Source organism: Phyllobates terribilis, unplaced genomic scaffold (assembly GCF_046119375.1).
Source record: "Phyllobates terribilis strain yellow unplaced genomic scaffold, ASM4611937v1 Scaffold_11__3_contigs__length_659146591, whole genome shotgun sequence".
Classification (NCBI taxonomy): Eukaryota; Metazoa; Chordata; class Amphibia; order Anura; family Dendrobatidae; genus Phyllobates; species Phyllobates terribilis.
The window spans coordinates 167,513,933-167,532,051 of NW_027362771.1; the positions used below are offsets into that span (position 1 = coordinate 167,513,933).

General features: G+C 46.3%; 1 protein-coding gene across 1 annotated transcript in view; it reads left to right on the forward strand.

Moving 5' to 3' along the window:
- Positions 1-18,119, forward strand: part of TPH2 (tryptophan hydroxylase 2) — a 552,487-nt gene that overhangs the window by 62,088 nt on the left and 472,280 nt on the right. The window contains exon 4 of the mRNA XM_073651797.1: positions 16,686-16,786. Coding sequence (XP_073507898.1) covers positions 16,686-16,786 — 101 coding nt within the window. The remainder of the gene's footprint in view (positions 1-16,685; positions 16,787-18,119) is intronic.

An 18,119-nucleotide genomic window follows, 5' to 3' on the forward strand; every position in this document is an offset into this window, starting at 1 on the left:
ATGTAGGGGACGAGGTCACCTTCACCCGGCACAAGTGTGCCAAAGGACCCTACGCCCTCCATGTGCATCGCCTGACGGAGGAGGAGCTGCGGTGTGAGGAGGAGCAAGAGGACCCGGACGGGTCTGAAGAATCTAAAGAAGGAGCAGGAGGACGCCGTCGTTAAAGTACGGTAAAGAGACTGTACATAGTTACCCGTCAGGGTATAAGAACTGTTCTAGTTAAAATATAGTCCCCGTTGGGACCAGCAGATTGAACTGAAACCCGTGTGTCCCTATTCCCACTGACCGAGGACTGAGAGCGGTCATTCCTCCCTAATACCTGGCCGAGGACTGAGAGCGGCCATATTTCCCTTGTATATAGTTGCGCTTCTTAAGGCGCCCCCTACTGGTTTTATAGGAAACTGTTTTCTTCCAAGAGAGACTGTCGCACTTTACCCGGTCACAAGTTGCACCGTGACCGGAGGAACCAGAAACAAGAATGTTATTTATATGAAAAGTTTATTGCTGATATATATATATGATGTTTTCTATGTTTATGTTTATGAAAAAAAAAATTGTATGTTTTGGATGTTTATATCTTACAGCCCGAGGACGTGCTGTGATTTACCAGGGGGGAATGTAGCACCCTGAGGATTCGGCTGCTACAGGGGTATTGCACCTCAACCCAGAGGTGTGATATTCCACTCCCGGGTAAGGATGGAGTGTGGAACTGAGCTCAGTTAGCTGCATGCACTACACACATCCCATTTCCGGGGAACAGACCGATGGTACTCCCACTAGAGAAATGTGCAGGTACGACAGTGTCTGTTCCTGGCTGGAGTGGGAGGGGGGTGGAACATCCCAGTAGTGTAGGGGCAGATAGGGGGAGCAGCCTGGGTAAAGCTAGGAGCTCATTGGGTGCTGGTCACCTGAGCTCACACATAGAGGGAGTATATAAGGTGGGCACCATCTTAGATCAGGGTCAGTCTGTGAGACGTCAGTCGGTTGTCAGTCAGCCAGTCAGACAGTCTGTCTGAGAGCCTGAGAAGCAGAGCAGAGGAGAAGGAAGAGAGACCCAGAGGCGCAGAGGGGACCCCAAGATCCCAGAATAAGGACAAAAGGGTGAAGGGTCGGCAAAAGGGTACCGGATCCCAAGCTGGCAGAGGCTACAGCACACCTTAGCCAGGAACCGGAGGTCGTGGGCAGGATCTGCCACGACCACCCACTAAATCCACCCGGAAGGCAAACCAAGAATAGGGTCAGGGAACCCAGAGACAAGGGTTTACCAACAGGAGGCCCGAGGGAGCCGGACTTAGGTGGATCCCTGGTGGGGAAGGCCGGAGAGGAGGACAAGTCAGAAAGGGAGCTCAGGACCACACTCCGGAGTTGCCTGGGAGTTGACCGAGTCCAGGACCTGGTGGACGCAGCACGGCTTGGGTGGTCACTGCTGTACACAGTGACCCGAGCAACACCAGTAAGTAAAACCCTGGAACTGCATTTTATGCCTCTGAGTCTCCTTGCTGCACCTTCACAATCACCATCCTCCACGGCTGACCCCCTGAGGCTATACCCCTCCCGCTGGGGGTTATACTACCAAAGCTGCACACATACCAACAGCCTCAGCGGACCCTGCTGCAGCGGCGGCCTTTTGACCGCAAATCAACGGGTGGCGTAGTCGACACTAAGAACTAATAACATCTGTAGGACTGCCACACACTGAGCTTGACACCCTGGGCACGGACCGGGTCACAGCCACTCGGAGACTACAACCCCCATCTGATCCGGCTCTGGGTATCCCTAACAACATGGCCCAGGGGGCGCGTCATGTGCCTTACTGAAGTGGGGTCCTTCCATTTTTGGTAGCTAGCAAAGGTACAGCAGACAGCTGTGAGCTGATATTATCAGGCTGGGAAGGTACATGGTTATTGGGCCCTTCCCAGCCTAACAATACCAGCCCACAACAGCCCCAGAAGTGGAGCTTCACATGAGATGCGTCAATTCTGGCACTTCACCTTCGCTCTTCTTGTCAGCTGTGAATTGTCTAAAACTACAGCTGACATCAAGCCCTGGTGTTAGTAATGGAGAGGTGTCTATCAGACACCCCCATTATTAACCCAGTGCTAAAAAGAAAAACTCACACACAAAAGTACTTTACTTAAAAAAACACTCCCCGACTCTCTTCCTAGTTCACCAATTTGTTAAAAAAAGAAAAAAGTCCCACACAGGTCTGAAGTAGTCTAGGGAATCCGACGTAGTCTACAAATGGAAATCTGAAAAACACAATAAAAAAAGGAACAAAAACAAGACACTGTCCCTCGTTCACCAATTTATTACATGAAAAAAAGTTCCCACGCAGGTCCGACGTATACAGTGTTCCCACGAAGTTCCCCGAATCTGCCATCCAGAGCCTATGGAACCTCGTTTTGAGGCTAAGTAGGCTTTAGCAGCTGCCACTCCCCGCTCACGCTGCGCTCCGTGAGACTCAGCGAGACCCGGCGATTGTGATGAGCAGTAATGTTAATGATTTCACCATGCCTGCGCTTCTCAGTGTCTGCCGCATGGCAAGCTGGATGGCAGCGTTCTGCTGCGGTCCAGCCTGTCATGTGAATGTAGCAGAGCTGAAGCCGTCCTGGAAACCATGGAAAGGTAAGGATGATGTTGCTTTATTATTTTTCTTTTATTGCAGGAGATCGTTGGCTTCAGCTGGAATGGGCGTGATGGTAAGTATGGTTTAATTTAGAACAATTAAGAATTATGTCTTTATTTCAATTAAAGGACTTTATTCTGGGTGTTTGTGTTTTTTTGTAACTTTGACTATGGGGTTAGTAATGGGGGTGTCTTATAGACGCCTCTCCATTACTAACCTGGGCTTGATGTCAGCTGGCATTATAAGCTGACATCAACCCCAACCCTATTACCCCACTGTCACTGCTACAGGGCAGTGGGAAGAGCGAGCCTAAGTGCCAGAATTGGCGCATCCTATGGATGTGCCATTTCTGGGGCGGCTGACGGCTGGTGTTTCTATCCTGGGAGGGGGCCAATATTCATGGCACCCTTCCTGGGCTATTAATATCAGCCCCCAGCTGTCTGCCTAGCCTTTGCTAGCTATTAAAATAGGGGGGACCCTACATCATTTTTTTGGGGGTCCCCAATTTTAATAGCTAGTAAAGGCTAGGTATTCAGCTGGGGGCTGATATTAGTAGCCTGGGAAGCTCTGTGGGTATTACCCCCTTCCCAGGCTTCAAACATCTGCTCCAGCCGTCTGCTTAACCTCCGCTAGAGACTAAAATTACGGGGAACCCCACGCCAATTTTATTTTAAATAAATCCTTTATTTTAACACTAAATGACAAGTACAGTAATCAACACTATCACTGTACTTCTTATAAATGTGACTCACATGTTTCTATCTATCTAATCTATCTGTGATGCTCTATTCTATAAATTGGTACCGATGCTGAATTGCCGGCCGGCTTTTTTAAAGAGACGGTGCATGAAAAGACTAATATTTTATTTTAATAAATCCTTTAGCACTAAATGACAAGTACAGTAACCAACACTGTCACTGTACTTCTTATATATGTGACTGACATGTCTCTATCTATCTAATCTATGTGTGATGCTCTATTCCTTCTTGTCTAAATTGTCGGGTACCGGTGTATGCCGCTGCTGAATTGCCGGCCGGCTTTTTTAAAGAGAGTGTCTTCTGAGCAGTGTGTCAGCTTTTGGACACCTTTGAAGGTGTTTTCTATGTGTTTCTATGTGTTCTTTTTGCCTGCCTTTAGTTTTAACGGTGTTCGACGGTGTTCGACGGCGTTCTAAGGTGTTCGATGAACAGTTCCTCGAACATCCCAGTGTTCGACGAACCGAACCGAACCCGAACACTACAGGGGTAGCTCAACACTACTAAGCAGCACCCCAATAACTTGAGGAGAATGTTTGCCACCAGTTATTGACATTGCTAGATTTTTCTTTTATTAAGGAGATGGCAGAATAACTCATTATGTTTGTGCAGACGACCATATTTTGGGTCTGAGTGTGATCCAACAAAACATCGGATCGCACTCAGACTAATGTTATAAAGTGATAAAGTAAACCCTCCGCTAAATATCACCCACCTAACCCAGGAGGAAGTTCAGAAACGCCTAAATAATATCAAAATAGACAAGTCACCAGGCCCAGATGACATACACCCCTGGGTAATAAAAGAATTAAGTAATGTGATAGACAGGCCGCTGTATCTTATATTCAAGCACTCTTTATGGACAGGGACTGTCCCACTAGACTGGCGCCAAGCAAATGCGGTACCAATATTCAAAAAGGGGTCTAAAAGTGACCCTGGGAACTATAGACCAGTCAGCTTAACGTCTGTTGTGGGTAAATTGTTTGAAGGATTTCTTAGAGATGCTATTGTAGAATATCTTAATGATAATAACTGTATAACTCCATATCAACATGGATTCATGAGGGATCGCTCCTGCCAAACAAACCTGATCGCCTTCTACGAGGAGGTGAGCTCACAGCTGGACCGGGGAGAGTCAGTGGATGTTGTATACCTTGACTTCTCCAAAGCGTTTGATACCGTGCCACACAAAAAGTTGGTATATAAAATGAGAATGCTTGGTCTGGGGGATAATGTGTGCAAGTGGGTAAATAGCTGGCTGAGTGATAGAAAGCAGAGGGTGGTTATCAATGGAGTAAGCTCAGGGTGTGTCAGGGTTACTAGCGGGGTGCCTCAAGGGTCTGTCTTGGGCCCTATATTATTTAATATATTTATTAATGATCTAGTGGAAGGGTTGCATAGTAAAATAGCAATATTTGCAGATGATACCAAACTTTGTAAAGTAGTTAATACAGATGAGGATAAGGCACAGCTACAGGAGGATTTAGATAAATTGGGGAGTTAGGCCAAAAAATGGCAAATGGGGTTCAATGCCGATAAATATAAGGTCATGCACATGGGAAAGAAAAACAGCAGTCACCCATACATATTAAATGGGAAACCGTTGGGGAAATCTGACATGGAGAAGGACCTGGGCGTCTTGGTTAATAGCAAATTAAATTGGAGTGCCCAGTGTCAGGCAGCTGCGAAGGCAAATAGAGTCATGGCATGCATCAGAAGAGGAATAGGGGCATATGATGAGAACATTGTTCTTCCTCTGTATAAAGCGCTGGTAAGGCCGCACTTAGAATATTGTGCACAGCTCTGGGCTCCGGTGCTCAGGAAAGACATATTGGAGCTAGAGAGGGTACAAAGGAGGGCGACTAAGGTAATAAAGGGAATGGAGGGACTAGAATACCCAGAGAGGTTATCAAAATTAGGCCTATTTACGTTGGAAAAGAGAAGGCTTAGGGGAGACCTCATAAACATGTATAAATACATCAGGGGGCAGTACAGAGATCTCTCCCATGACCTGTTTATACCAAGGATGGTGACAAAGACGAGGGGGCACACTATGCGTCTGGAGGAAAGGAGGTTCCTGCACCAGCATAGAAGGGGATTCTTTACGGTCAGAGCCGTGAGACTCTGGAACTCTCTGGGAGAGGAAGTGGTGATGTCCAACTCACTTAAAGAGTTCAAGAGAGGCCTGGACGCCTTTCTTGAGAACAATAAAATTACATCTTATGCTTAGTGATAGCTAATTAATCCAGGGATTTAATCTGACTGCCAGATTGGTGTCAGGAAGTGAATTTTTCCTCAATGATGTAAATTGGCCTATACCGCATGTTTTTTTGTTGCCTTCCCCTGGATCAACGCTGCGGAATAGCTGCAGTGCACAAGAAATAGGCTAAACTGGATGGACGCTTGTCTTTTTTCGACCTTATAAACTATGTAACTATGTAACTATGTGGCTGAGCCTCCAGGCTTCTGTAGGCCAGGAGACCTGCAATCTCCTGCCTTGCGGTATCTGCTGCTGGATATACAATCCCCACAGCCTCGGACTCCGGTGTTCGGTCCTCTGTATACACTGGCCAGGACGAGCTCTGCTCAGCTCAAGTCCCTGGCTTCTTGCTCCTTAGTGTCCTCAACTCCTGACACTGAACTAGACTTAGACTAGACTGGCTAACCCCACCTCCAGATCCAGTTATATAGGACAGGATCCTCCCCTTTTCTGGTCTGAAGCAGGAGGTGTTGCATGTAGTGTGTTCCTGACCAGGAAACCCCTGTTTTGCTCCCAGACATGGTATTACTACCACTGTGGCAACCAGACCCCCTGGGGTGCCACACTACTAGTAATGAGCGAGCATGCTCGCTACTGCTCGGTGCTCGCCCGAGCATCTCACCGCTCGAGATGCTCGGCGCTCACCGAGTATTTCCGGGGTTGCTCGGCGGGAGCTCGGGTCTCCTCCCTGTATGTTCGGCGCTCTTTACAGAGCCAATGAACATGAAGAGATGCCTGCCACTCACTGTAATGCCGTAGCCATGCTGGTTGTGGCATTACAGTGATTGGCTGGCCGCACAGCGTCATCAGGTCTATATCAGAACTGGCGCCGCCATGCTCGTTACAGTCTACTTTGGAATCAGGCAGAGTAGGGTGAGGTGCTGCTGAGCTAGGGAGAGATTTGCTTGTGTATTAGGTAGTGTAGGGAGAACAGTAGTTTTTTTGACACATATCCATGTCAACAAACAGTCCTTCTGAGGACTAATCCATCAGCAGAGATATAAGGCAGGCAGTGTATATAGGCAAACAGGCAGGGTATACGACACGCCCCCTGGGGCCGTGGGGTACTCGGTAGCCGGTCCGGTCCTGTATCGGGGTTGTCACAGTGGCAGTGACCCGGTCCGTGGCCCAGGGCGGTCAAATAAAGAACAGTCAATTGGGGAAATAAAGATTTGGGGATAATGTTCGTGACGCCACCCGTGGTATGCAGCTATATGGGGCCGCCGCTGCGGTGCAGATCCACTGGGGCTGATGGTGACGCAGCAAAGATGGTTCAGCTCTCCACGGGCAGAGCTAAGCTCCAGGGCAGTAAATGGAGATTTGAAAAGGTAGATGTTGTCGGCAGGGACAGTGTAGTGCAGGGCAGGTGACGCAGCAATTAAGTCAAGGACACAGCGGGGTGCAGTCTTCAGGTTTTACTCACAGTTGCTAAGTTCTCCAGGTTACAGTTACCGGTTTGTAACCACCCACGTCGTCCTGTGTCCTCCGGGGAAGTGATCCTGCCAACTCTCTGATATCTTAGGAGCAATTGAATGGGACCCCTTTCGTGTCCCTCTCCAGGTCGTCTCACTGCGCTGGCTCTCGCCCTCCTGCCCTGCGCCTCGCACACAGTGCCGAGCCAGTGGCCGCGGGCCTTGTTGGGCGATGTCCGATGTCCGGTCTGTCCCCTTGGTCCTATATGGCCACCTTTTCAGCGAATGTGTGTGGATTTTGGCTACGGCACATAAAGATACCGCAACCTCCGGTTTGCTTGCTGAGCCTTAAAGTACTCCACTAGTCTGGGGCTGGTCCCCTCCTCCGGCCTTGATCCCTCCACGGTCAGCGTGAATTCGGGCGTACAGGTGGCTTCCCGCACTTGCCGTGCCCCTAGGATCCCTTCTGTCTCTGGAGCCTTTCCCACTGCTCCTTTCTTCTCTCCTAACTCTCCTCCTGCTGGGCCCCACTCCTCACTCACCACTGAACTCCTGCTCCTGTTAGAACCTTGCTCTTAGTTTTTTTTCCTTTGCTGGTCACATGACCTTGTTGGCCTATTTAATCCTGCTCCGCCCTTCTGGCTTTGCTGGACTTCATTGTATATCTACTTTCTAGCTAGCCTGTGCTCTGTGTCTTGCTCAGCTTAGTTTGCTTGGTCTACTGACCTCTATGTTCTATATATTTTGTTTGTTCGTCTGTCTGCTACTATTTCTGTTAGGAGGTGTCCCATATTCCTCCCAGTCCTTAGTACTTGTAGGGATTCCCTCCCCACATCTATAGGTCTCCGTACAGACTAGCTTAGGACTTTAGCAGGTCTGATCGCAGGATCAGGTTCCCTGTTACATCGTAGGGATTAAGCTGAGTTCTATCGTAGGGACAGATCTCCTCTCTTTCCTTAGCTCTGGTAGCAGAACATAACAGTAAGTCCAGCCAGCAAATTCTCTAAGGAAAGATTTTTCTGTTCCATCATGGTGTCGGTTCAGGATTTGGTTCATCGCCTGCAGGGACTCTCTCTGGAGGTGGCCGAGCTCCGTCAGCACGTGAGTAACTGTCCTGGAGCACATTTCTTGGAGCCTAAGGTATGTTTGCCGGATTTATTTTTTGGTGAACACCGAGAATTTTTTTCATTCAAAAATGCTTGCTTATTGTATTTTCGTTTGAGACCTAAGTCCTCTGGGGATGAATCCCAGCGCGTAGGGTTCATAATGTCACTTTTGCGCAAAGAGCCTCAGGAGTGGGCCTTTTCTTTGCAACCTAGTGATACATGCTTCAGATCAGTGGATAGTTTTTTTTCTGCTTTGGGACTATTATATGATGATCCTGACCGTGTCGCATCAGCTGAGACTGAGTTGAGACGTTTAAAACAAGGATCAGGTAATGTGGAAAAATATTGTACTCATTTCCGTCGTTGGTCTACTCAAACAGGGTGGAACGATTCTGCTCTGAAAAGTGTATTTCTTGCTGGGCTCAGTGAAAGGGTTAAAGACCTGCTAATTGCTTATCCTACACCTGAAGATTTGCAACAGGCTATGCAATTAGCTATACGGGTGGATAGAAGACTGCGTGCAAGGGTTAATGAGAGCAAATCCTCTGCTATGTCAGTTTCTGGTTATGAGAATGTATGTACTAACAGTGGTGAACCGATGGAGATTGGATCGGTGGCACCTCGCTCTCAAGAAAAAGACCGTCGATTTTTTGAAGGCTTGTGTTTCTATTGCGGAAAATCTGGTCATTTGATTAAAGGCTGTGAGCTTCGTATGAAGAAAGAAAAAAAAATGGTCAGTCATGCCCGTATTGCCTGTTTAAATTCCAAGGGTGTATTTTTAGCTGCTTCCAGGATTGCTCAGGAAAAACTAATGGAATTTCGGGTGTTTGTCGATTGTGGGTCTACTCTGAATGTTATTGATGGGGGATTCGTGGAAAGACTCAATTTAAAACCTGAACCTTTATCATCCCCCATTGCTGTGGTTTCTGTGGATGGTTCCCCTTTGAAGAATATTACTCTCAAGGTCTGTGAATTTCCTCTCACTATTAATGGTGTTCACCATGAGAAATTGGATTTGGTAGTTTTGAATAACTTGCCTTCTCCAGTAATATTGGGATTGCCCTGGTTAAAATTTCACAATTCTGTACTGGATTGGTCTACCAGTGAAATTAAATCCTGGAGCCATAAATGTTATGACAAGTGTTGTAATGGGCGTATTGCAGCTTTGGATAGGGGAGAATTGCCTGTTCCTATTCAGGATTTTTGGAGAGTTTTTTCTGAGAAGGAATCGCAGGTTTTGCCTCCCCATAGAGACTATGATTGTTCTATTGAATTTGTCCCTGGAGCGACTCTTCCTAAAAGTCGTTTATTTAACCTTACTATTCCTGAGAGGAAGGCTTTGGAGGAATACATACAGACAAGTTTGGCCGCCGGTCACATTAGGCCCTCTAAGTCTCCTGTGGCGGTTGGATTTTTTTTTGTAAAAAAAAAGGACGGCGATTTACGTCCTTGTCTGGATTTTCGTGAGATTAACAAAATTACTGTACGCAATCCTTACCCACTGCCATTGATTCCTGATCTGTTTAACCAGTTAATGGGGGCCAAGTGGTTCTCTAAAATTGACCTTAAGGGGGCATACAATCTGTTGCGCATGAAGGAGGGTGACGAATGGAAGACTGCTTTTAACACTCCTGTGGGTCATTTTGAGAATCGGGTTATGCCTTTTGGTCTTACTAATGCTCCTGCATTTTTTCAGAATCTGATTAATGACATCCTTAGACCTTTGATCGGTAAAAATGTGGTTGTGTATTTGGATGACATTTTGATTTATTCGCCGGATCTGGAGTCTCATTGGCGGAGCGTGCGTGAGGTATTACAGTTATTAATGGACAATTCGCTTTTTGCTAAGCTGGAGAAATGTGAGTTCGCTGTACAGAGAATTAGTTTTTTGGGCTACATTATCTCCAGCAAAGGTTTTGAGATGGATCTGGTTAAGGTTCAGGCTGTGCAGGAATGGCCTAGGCCTATTGGTTTGAAATCGATACAGAGGTTTTTGGGTTTCGCCAATTACTATAGAAAATTCATAAAAAATTTTTCTAGTATTGTCAAACCTCTGACTGATCTCACCAGGAAAGGTGCTGATGCGGTTCAGTGGTCTTCTGAGGCCATTGAAGCTTTTGTGTATCTCAAGGAGAGGTTCACCTCTGCTCCCATCCTTATGCAGCCTGATGTTACTAGGCCGTTTTTGGTTGAGGTTGATGCTTCCTCTGTGGGGGTTGGCGCAGTATTGTCTCAGGATAACGGGGATGGATTACATCCCTGTGCCTTTTTTTCAAAAAAATTTTCGGAGACTGAACTGAATTACGATATTGGTAATCGGGAATTATTGGCTATTAAACTCGCATTTGAACACTGGCGCCACTTCTTGGAAGGTGCGGAATTTCCCGTTCAGGTTCTTACGGATCATAAAAATCTGATATATCTTGATGCTGCCAAGCGCCTGAATGCCCGTCAGGCTAGGTGGGCACTGTTTTTCTCGCGGTTTAATTTCTCCGTTACTTACATCCCTGGTACTAAGAATGTTAAGGCGGATGCCTTGTCTCGCAGTTTTTCTCCCATAGTCGGTGCTGAGAAAGAGGAGAACATTTTACAAGAAGGTGTTGTGATAGCTGCTTTGGACTCCGTTTTGGAAAATGAGATTCTTAAAGCACAGGAGAATGCCCCTTCTAACACTCCTCATGGGAGGTTGTTTGTGCCTGGGACCTTTAGGAGAGATTTGTTTGTTGAGTGTCACAAATCTCGGTTGGCAGGTCATCCCGGAATCTCTGAGACCAAGAGACTGGTGGGTCGCAGTTTTTGGTGGCCTGGATGGCAGAAGGAAGTCATTAAGTGGGTGCGTCAATGTACTATATGTGCTAGATCTAAGTCCTCACATACTCCTGCTGCGGGGTTGCTTTGTCCTTTGGAGGTTCCCAGTGCTCCTTGGACACATTTGGCTATGGACTTTATAACTGACCTTCCCCCCTCTGAGGGTTTTACTGTCATCTGGGTGGTCGTGGACCGTTTTAGCAAGATGTGTCACTTGGTTCCTTTCGTCAAACTGCCCTGCGCTAAAACTCTCGCTAAGGCCTTTGTCAAGGAAATTGTCAGACTTCATGGCGTTCCTACTGACATTGTTTCTGATAGGGGACCTCAGTTCGTGGCTCGTTTTTGGCGTGCCTTTTGTTATAGGTTGGGAGTTCATTTGTCGTTCTCGTCCGGATATCATCCTGAATCTAATGGCCAGACAGAAAGGAAAATCCAGGATGTTGAGCAGTTCTTGCGTTGTTTTGTGGCAGACAATCAAGAGGGGTGGTCTGAGTTTCTGCCACTTGCTGAATTTGCTCTGAACAATCATACATCTTCTTCTGCTGGTTGTTCGCCTTTTTTTTGTTGTTCTGGGAGACATCCGTCGTTTGGGTCGTTCTCCAAGTTGGGATCTGCCGTGCCTGAGGAGGAGAATTTTTCCGGTGATTTGGAGAGAGTTTGGACGGATGTGCGTGGTAATCTTCAGGAGGCCAACAGAAAATCTAAAGACTACTTTGATAGGAAACGACAGGAGGTTTTGTTCGCTGTTGGTGACATGGTTTGGTTGTCCTCTAGGAATCTGCGGTTGAGGATTCCTTCAAAGAAATTGGGTCCCAAGTTTGTAGGGCCCTTTAAGGTGCTTCAGGTTGTCAACCAATCTGCTGTTAGGTTGGAGGTTCCTACCTCCTGGAGAATTAATCCGGTATTTCATGTCTCTCTGTTGAAAAAAGCTGTTGTATCGGATTGTGACGCCTCTGCCTCTGTTCCTCCGGTGGTGGAGGACGGGGAATATGAAATTTCTCGCATCCTTAACTCTAGACGGTATAGAGGTAGTTTGCAGTATCTTGTGGCCTGGAAAGGTTTCGGTCCCGAGGATAACTCTTGGGTGAGGTCGGATGATGTTTCCGCGTCCAGACTTATCAGAGCGTTTCACAGGAGATTTCCTGATAAGCCTGGTCCTAGGGGATCCGGAGGATCCTCTTAGAAGGGGGGGTACTGTTAGAACCCTGCTCTTAGTTTTTTTTTCCTTTGCTGGTCACATGACCTTGTTAGCCTATTTAATCCTGCTCCGCCCTTCTGGCTTTGCTGGACTTCATTGTATATCTACTTTCTAGCTAGCCTGTGCTCTGTGTCTTGCTCAGCTTAGTTTGCTTGGTCTACTGACCTCTATGTTCTATATATTTTGTTTGTTCGTCTGTCTGCTACTATTTCTGTTAGGAGGTGTCCAATATTCCTCCCAGTCCTTAGTACTTGTAGGGATTCCCTCCCCACATCTATAGGTCTCCGTACAGACTAGCTTAGGACTTTAGCAGGTCTGATCGCAGGATCAGGTTCCCTGTTACATCGTAGGGATTAAGCTGAGTTCTATCGTAGGGACAGATCTCCTCTCTTTCCTTAGCTCTGGTAGCAGAACATAACAGCTCCAAGCACTGGAGTCAGGAAAATGGACCCTTCTAGATGTTTCTACCTGTCTTTTATACTCTTCCTGTCTATGCTCCCCTAAACTTCTTCCTCCACCCACCTCCTCCACTTAGTTCCACCCTCCTGACAGGGACAGGGACTGTGCTCTCCCTCAGGAGAAATCAAGTGCTCCCTCCTTACCTGAGAGTGGGGTACCACATATCTGGGTGAGATGCAGTACCTCTGTGGCAACTGGACCTGCAGGGGCGCCACATTATCCCCCCCATTAAACACAGCACATCCGCGGGCTGGAACAGAGCAAAAAAATAATTTTAAGACACAAAATTTTCAGAATGCATTCACATAGAAGAACAGCAAATAACTTTTCTTCCCTTTATGGGAGGCACTTTTCCTTGAACGTTACATATCACTATCAATATATAAAACAATATAAAACCACTTTAAGTAACATTTTGTCAAACAGAAAACATTCTATCGTTTTTTTTTCAAGTAAGTTCACCAAACTGTAGTGAGATTCTTAACAGGGTGTCCATCTCACTGATGTAAGTGCAATATGAGGGACCCGTCTGAAAACCCCCAACGTAGGCCCTGGGCGTGGCTGCAGGGCATAATTGATCCATACGTTGGACCATGTCTTCGGCCACGCCAAACGGGTTTTTGTTCAATGGTCTCATAAAATCAACAAGAAGCACCTTAAGAAGTGCTAACTTTGTACAGTAAAAGTTCTGGCTGTTCACTGTTCACAACCTATAATGTCCTTGTACCTTAACCGGGTACACAAAACAAGCAAAACTTTTTTAAACACCCAAGATTATATCAATACCCTTCCGGGTAACTATATGCAGTTTTTCAACTTTAACTAGTTTAGTTCAGTTCAGTAGTGGTGCTCCCTCTGGGGGAACATGGGTCCACCACTAGATGGCCCATCCGGGTCATCAGCCTTCGATGGCAGGGGTGCGCTCTCCTCCTCCACCACTCTATGCACATGTAGGGTGTACCACCCCCGTTCTCCGTGGTGATGGGTGTAGGTGACCCTGTCTCCAGGGTATAGATCCCGTCCTGGGTGTCCCTGCTGTAGGTGGGACTCCACATTGCGAGGATTCACGAAGAGGTCCGTGGCCACTTGAGGCTCCCGGATGAAGCCTCATCCTCCTTCCAGGTCAAACTTGACCACGGTTCCCTCGGCGCGGGGACTGGGTTTGGCAGGCTTGACTTTGCAGGCATCGGTCTTAGCCTGCATGTTGCAAGCCTCCATCGCCTCCCACCGCACTTGACGCTCCCCCCGCTCCGCTGCCAGTTTTTGGAGTTCCTGCTGGCAATACTCCTCCCTCCTAATGGCCTCTGTTTGGGTCTCCCACGGGAATCCCATTACGTCGCCTTCCGTGTTGTCCCACCTGAACTCCTCTCCTCCTTCGCAGGCAACCAGGGGTACGGGCATGGGCAATAAACAGGATCCTTGCTGGTCCTCAATCTTTGTGGACCAGTCTCAATCGGCGTGCCCGTACACCCAGCCGGGTATAGGGGCAGGTGGTTCCTCCAGGGGGACTAGGAGGGTGTCAGTGTTGTCGGCGCCCGGGGCAGCAGTGCTGTTGTTACCTTCTCTCTCGGCTGCTCCGGTACTGCGCGGTGCCTCCAGGTTCAGGACAGGCTCCTTTGGAGCAGTGGTCCTGGTGGTAGGGCTGAGCGTGGACCGCTGCCGGGCAAGCTTTACCAGCAGCTCGTCGTTCCACTGCGCGACGGCGGCCTGCTGAGCTTCCTCCATTCGCTGGCCCAGCTCCTGTACCTCGGCACGCAGGATCCCCATATCTTCCAGAGGTAGCTTGCCCAGGACCCCCTGCAGGTTAAGGGGTGAATCTTCTGGCTGCAGGCCACGGGCAGGAGTCTGGTTATTGCCTCCATCCATGGCGTCTGCCGAATGTATTCTGCCTCCACTGCCTGTGGACCCGCCCTGTCTCCAAGGTTTTTCTTTTTCCACTGCAACTTGCTGTCGGCCACACCAGGGGGCTACTCCCCCAGTTTGATGGACAAGTCTAGGTATAAGGCCGCAGGTGCATCGGACGGGCTCCGTTTTTGGCGCCATTCCGGAACCCGGCCCACTATGGGAGGTTTCTTTTCGTCCTTTATCACATACAGTACAGACCAAAAGTTTGGACACACCTTCTCATTTAAAGATTTTTCTGTATTTTCATGACTTTGAAAATTGTACATTCACACTGAAGGCATCAAAACTATGAATTAACACAAAAAAGTGTGAAACAACTGAAAATATGTCTTATATTCTAGGTTCTTAAAAGTAGCCACCTTTTGCTTTGATGACTGCTTTGCACACTCTTGGTATTCTCTTGATGAGCTTCAAGAGGTAGTCACCTGAAATTGCCTTCCAATAATTTTGAAGGAGTTCCCAGAGATGCTTAGGACTTGTTGGCCCTTTTGCCTTCACTCTGCGGTCCAGCTCACCCCAAACCATCTCGATTGGGTTCAGGTTAGGTGACTGTGGAGGCCAGGTCATCTGGCGTAGCACCCCATCACTCTCCTTCTTGGTCAAATAGCCCTTACACAGCCTGGAGGTGTGTTTGGGGTCATTGTCCTGTTGAAAAATAAATGATGGTCCAACTAAACGCAAACCGGATGGAATATCATGCCGCTGCAAGATGCTGTGGTAGCCATGCTGGTTCAGTATGCCTTCAATTTTGAATAAATACCCAACAGTATCACCAGCAAAGCACCCCCACACCATCACACCTCCTCCTCCATGCTTCATGGTGGGAACCAGGCATGTAGAGTCCATCCATTCACCTTTTCTGCGTCGCACAAAGACACGGTGGTTGGAACCAAAGATCTCAAATTTGGACTCATCAGACCAAAGCACAGATTTCCACTGGTCTAATGTCCATTCCTTGTGTTCTTTAGCCCAAACAAGTCTATTCTGCTTGTTGCCTGTTCTTAGCAGTGGTTTCCTAGCAGCTATTTTACCATGAAGGCCTGCTGCACAAAGTTTCCTCTTAACAGTTGTTGTAGATATGTGTCTGCTGCTAGAACTCTGTGTGGCATTGACCTGGTCTCTAATCTGAGCTGCTGTTAACCTGCGATTTCTGAGGCTGGTGACTCAGATAAACTTATCCTTAGAAGCAGAGGTGACTCTTGGTCTTCCTTTCCTGGGGCGGTCGTCATGTGAGCCAGTTTCTTTGTAGCGCTTGATGGTTTTTTGCAACTGCACTTGGGGACAGTTTCAAAGTTTGCCCCATTTTTCGGACTGACTGACCTTCATTTCTTAAAGTAATGATGGCCACTCGTTTTTCTTTACTTAGCTGCTTTTTTTCTTGCCATAATACAAATTCTAACAGTCTATTCAGTAGGACTATCAGCTGTGTATCCACCTGACTTCTGCACAACACAACTGATGGTCCCAACCCCATTTATAAGGCAAGAAATCCCACTTATTAAACCTGACAGGGCATACCTGTGAAGTGAAAACCATTTCCGGTGACTATATCTTGAAGCTCATCAAGAGAATGCCAAGAGTGCGCAAAGCAGTCATCAAAGCAAAAGGTAGCTACTTTGAAGAACCTAGAATATAAGACATATTTTCAGTTGTTTCACACTTTTTTGTTAAGTATATAATTCCACATGTGTTAATTCATAGTTTTGATGCCTTCGGTGTGAATGTACAATTTTCAAAGTCATGAAAATACAGAAAAATCTTTAAATGAGAAGGTGTGTCCAAACTTTTTGTTTGTACCGTATATATACAGTACATATATATATATATATATATATATATATATATATATATGTATAGATGACATATGGACTGCATACAGATGACAGTACAGATGAAAATGTATCCGTTTTTCCTGCATGAAAATCGGATGATTTTTTTATATGCCCGTGTGAACTTAGCCTGATACACAGTACCTGCCTTCTGCATTTTACAGAGGAGGATCTGTGGTTCCCAGCACTGGAGCTTGGGTAATTTTTGTTTGTAATTGAGTGGTTTTCATAGAAGAAGAGGAGGAGAATGACAGTGGAAATAATTGTCTGTGCTGGAGCTCTTCTTTTATTTCTAAACTTCATACTCTTGTTTTTTCTTTCCAGTAGAACTTGATGGAGTCCCTTGGTTTCCAAGAAAGATCTCAGAACTTGATAAATGTTCCCACCGGGTGCTTATGTACGGTACAGAATTGGATGCTGACCACCCTGTAAGTATGATATATGTGGTACATGATGATAGATGATATCATAAATACTTATAATGAACAAACAAGTCTGCAACTTAGTTTTTATTGCTTGGAGTATATGTGACTGGCAGGAGAAATACACTCAGGGCTAAATGACTCACATTATGGGCTACATATTAACTGTCATTTGAAGGAAACAGCTTTCTATTTAGGGGAGTTCTGCATATTTTTAGTTAGTTATATTCTGAGCCTAACCTGCAAACTGCACTTTTCTCATTTCTGGTTCAGCTTTTGGTAGTGCAGTTTTTATAGGTGAAACACGCATAACATATACTTGACAAAAAAAAACTACACTGCTAAATCCTGTTAATTTGTTAAAAAATTCTTCTGGTTGTGCCACATAGTTTTTGATTACATTATCGTATCATACACCCCTAGAAATCACATAATTATAATTAGTCAAGAATAAATCACTTGCATGGTATTCAAGCTGTTTCTAGTGAGTGTGGCATACTTATTATATGTCTGCAATCACAGTAGAAACATAACTTTTTTTGCCACAATGTTGGTAAATCACAGCAAAGCAACACATGCTTATTGCAAATGTGGCCATAGGGTTTATCACAGTGATCAAAAGGAACCAATAGGGAAAATTCCCTATTGTTGCTGGGTACCGGCGAGCAGACCGCGGCGGGTACACTGCGCATGTGCCTACCATTTTTTATTTTACCGGAAGATGCGATAAAAATGCATGTAAAAAAATGAAATGCAAATAACTTAATTTACATAATAGGGGCTGAAAAGCTGCATAAAATCTTGAACATCAAAAACTCGTAAGAATGGAGCCTTAAAGGGAATCTGTCATTAGGATCATTCCTCCTAAACCATCTATATGGACACATAGATTATAGAAAGAGAAATGTACTGATACATTGATATCCATGATCCGTTGACTTATTCCAGAGAAAATGCATGTTTTTATCAGTATGCCAATGAGACGTTAAGTGCTCTGGGTGTGACAGAGCACTTCCTGAGAGCCACTACCCATAAAAGGGTAGAACACTGTGCAGAAGCGAAGAGAGTGGCGATCTGCACTCTTGCGATATTTCATGAACGGAGCCTGATGACATACATACAGTGAGGGATTCATTTACATACAGAGGCATCGATAAGCTTGGAAACAAGCTAAGGAGGCAGTCTCTCTGGAAGCACTCTGTCACATTCAGACCACTTAAAGCCTCATTTGCATATTAATAAAACATGGATTTCTCTGGAATAGTATCAATTAATATATCTTTCTATGACCTATGTAGCCATATAGATTGTTTCAGAGGTTTGATTTTAATGATGAGTT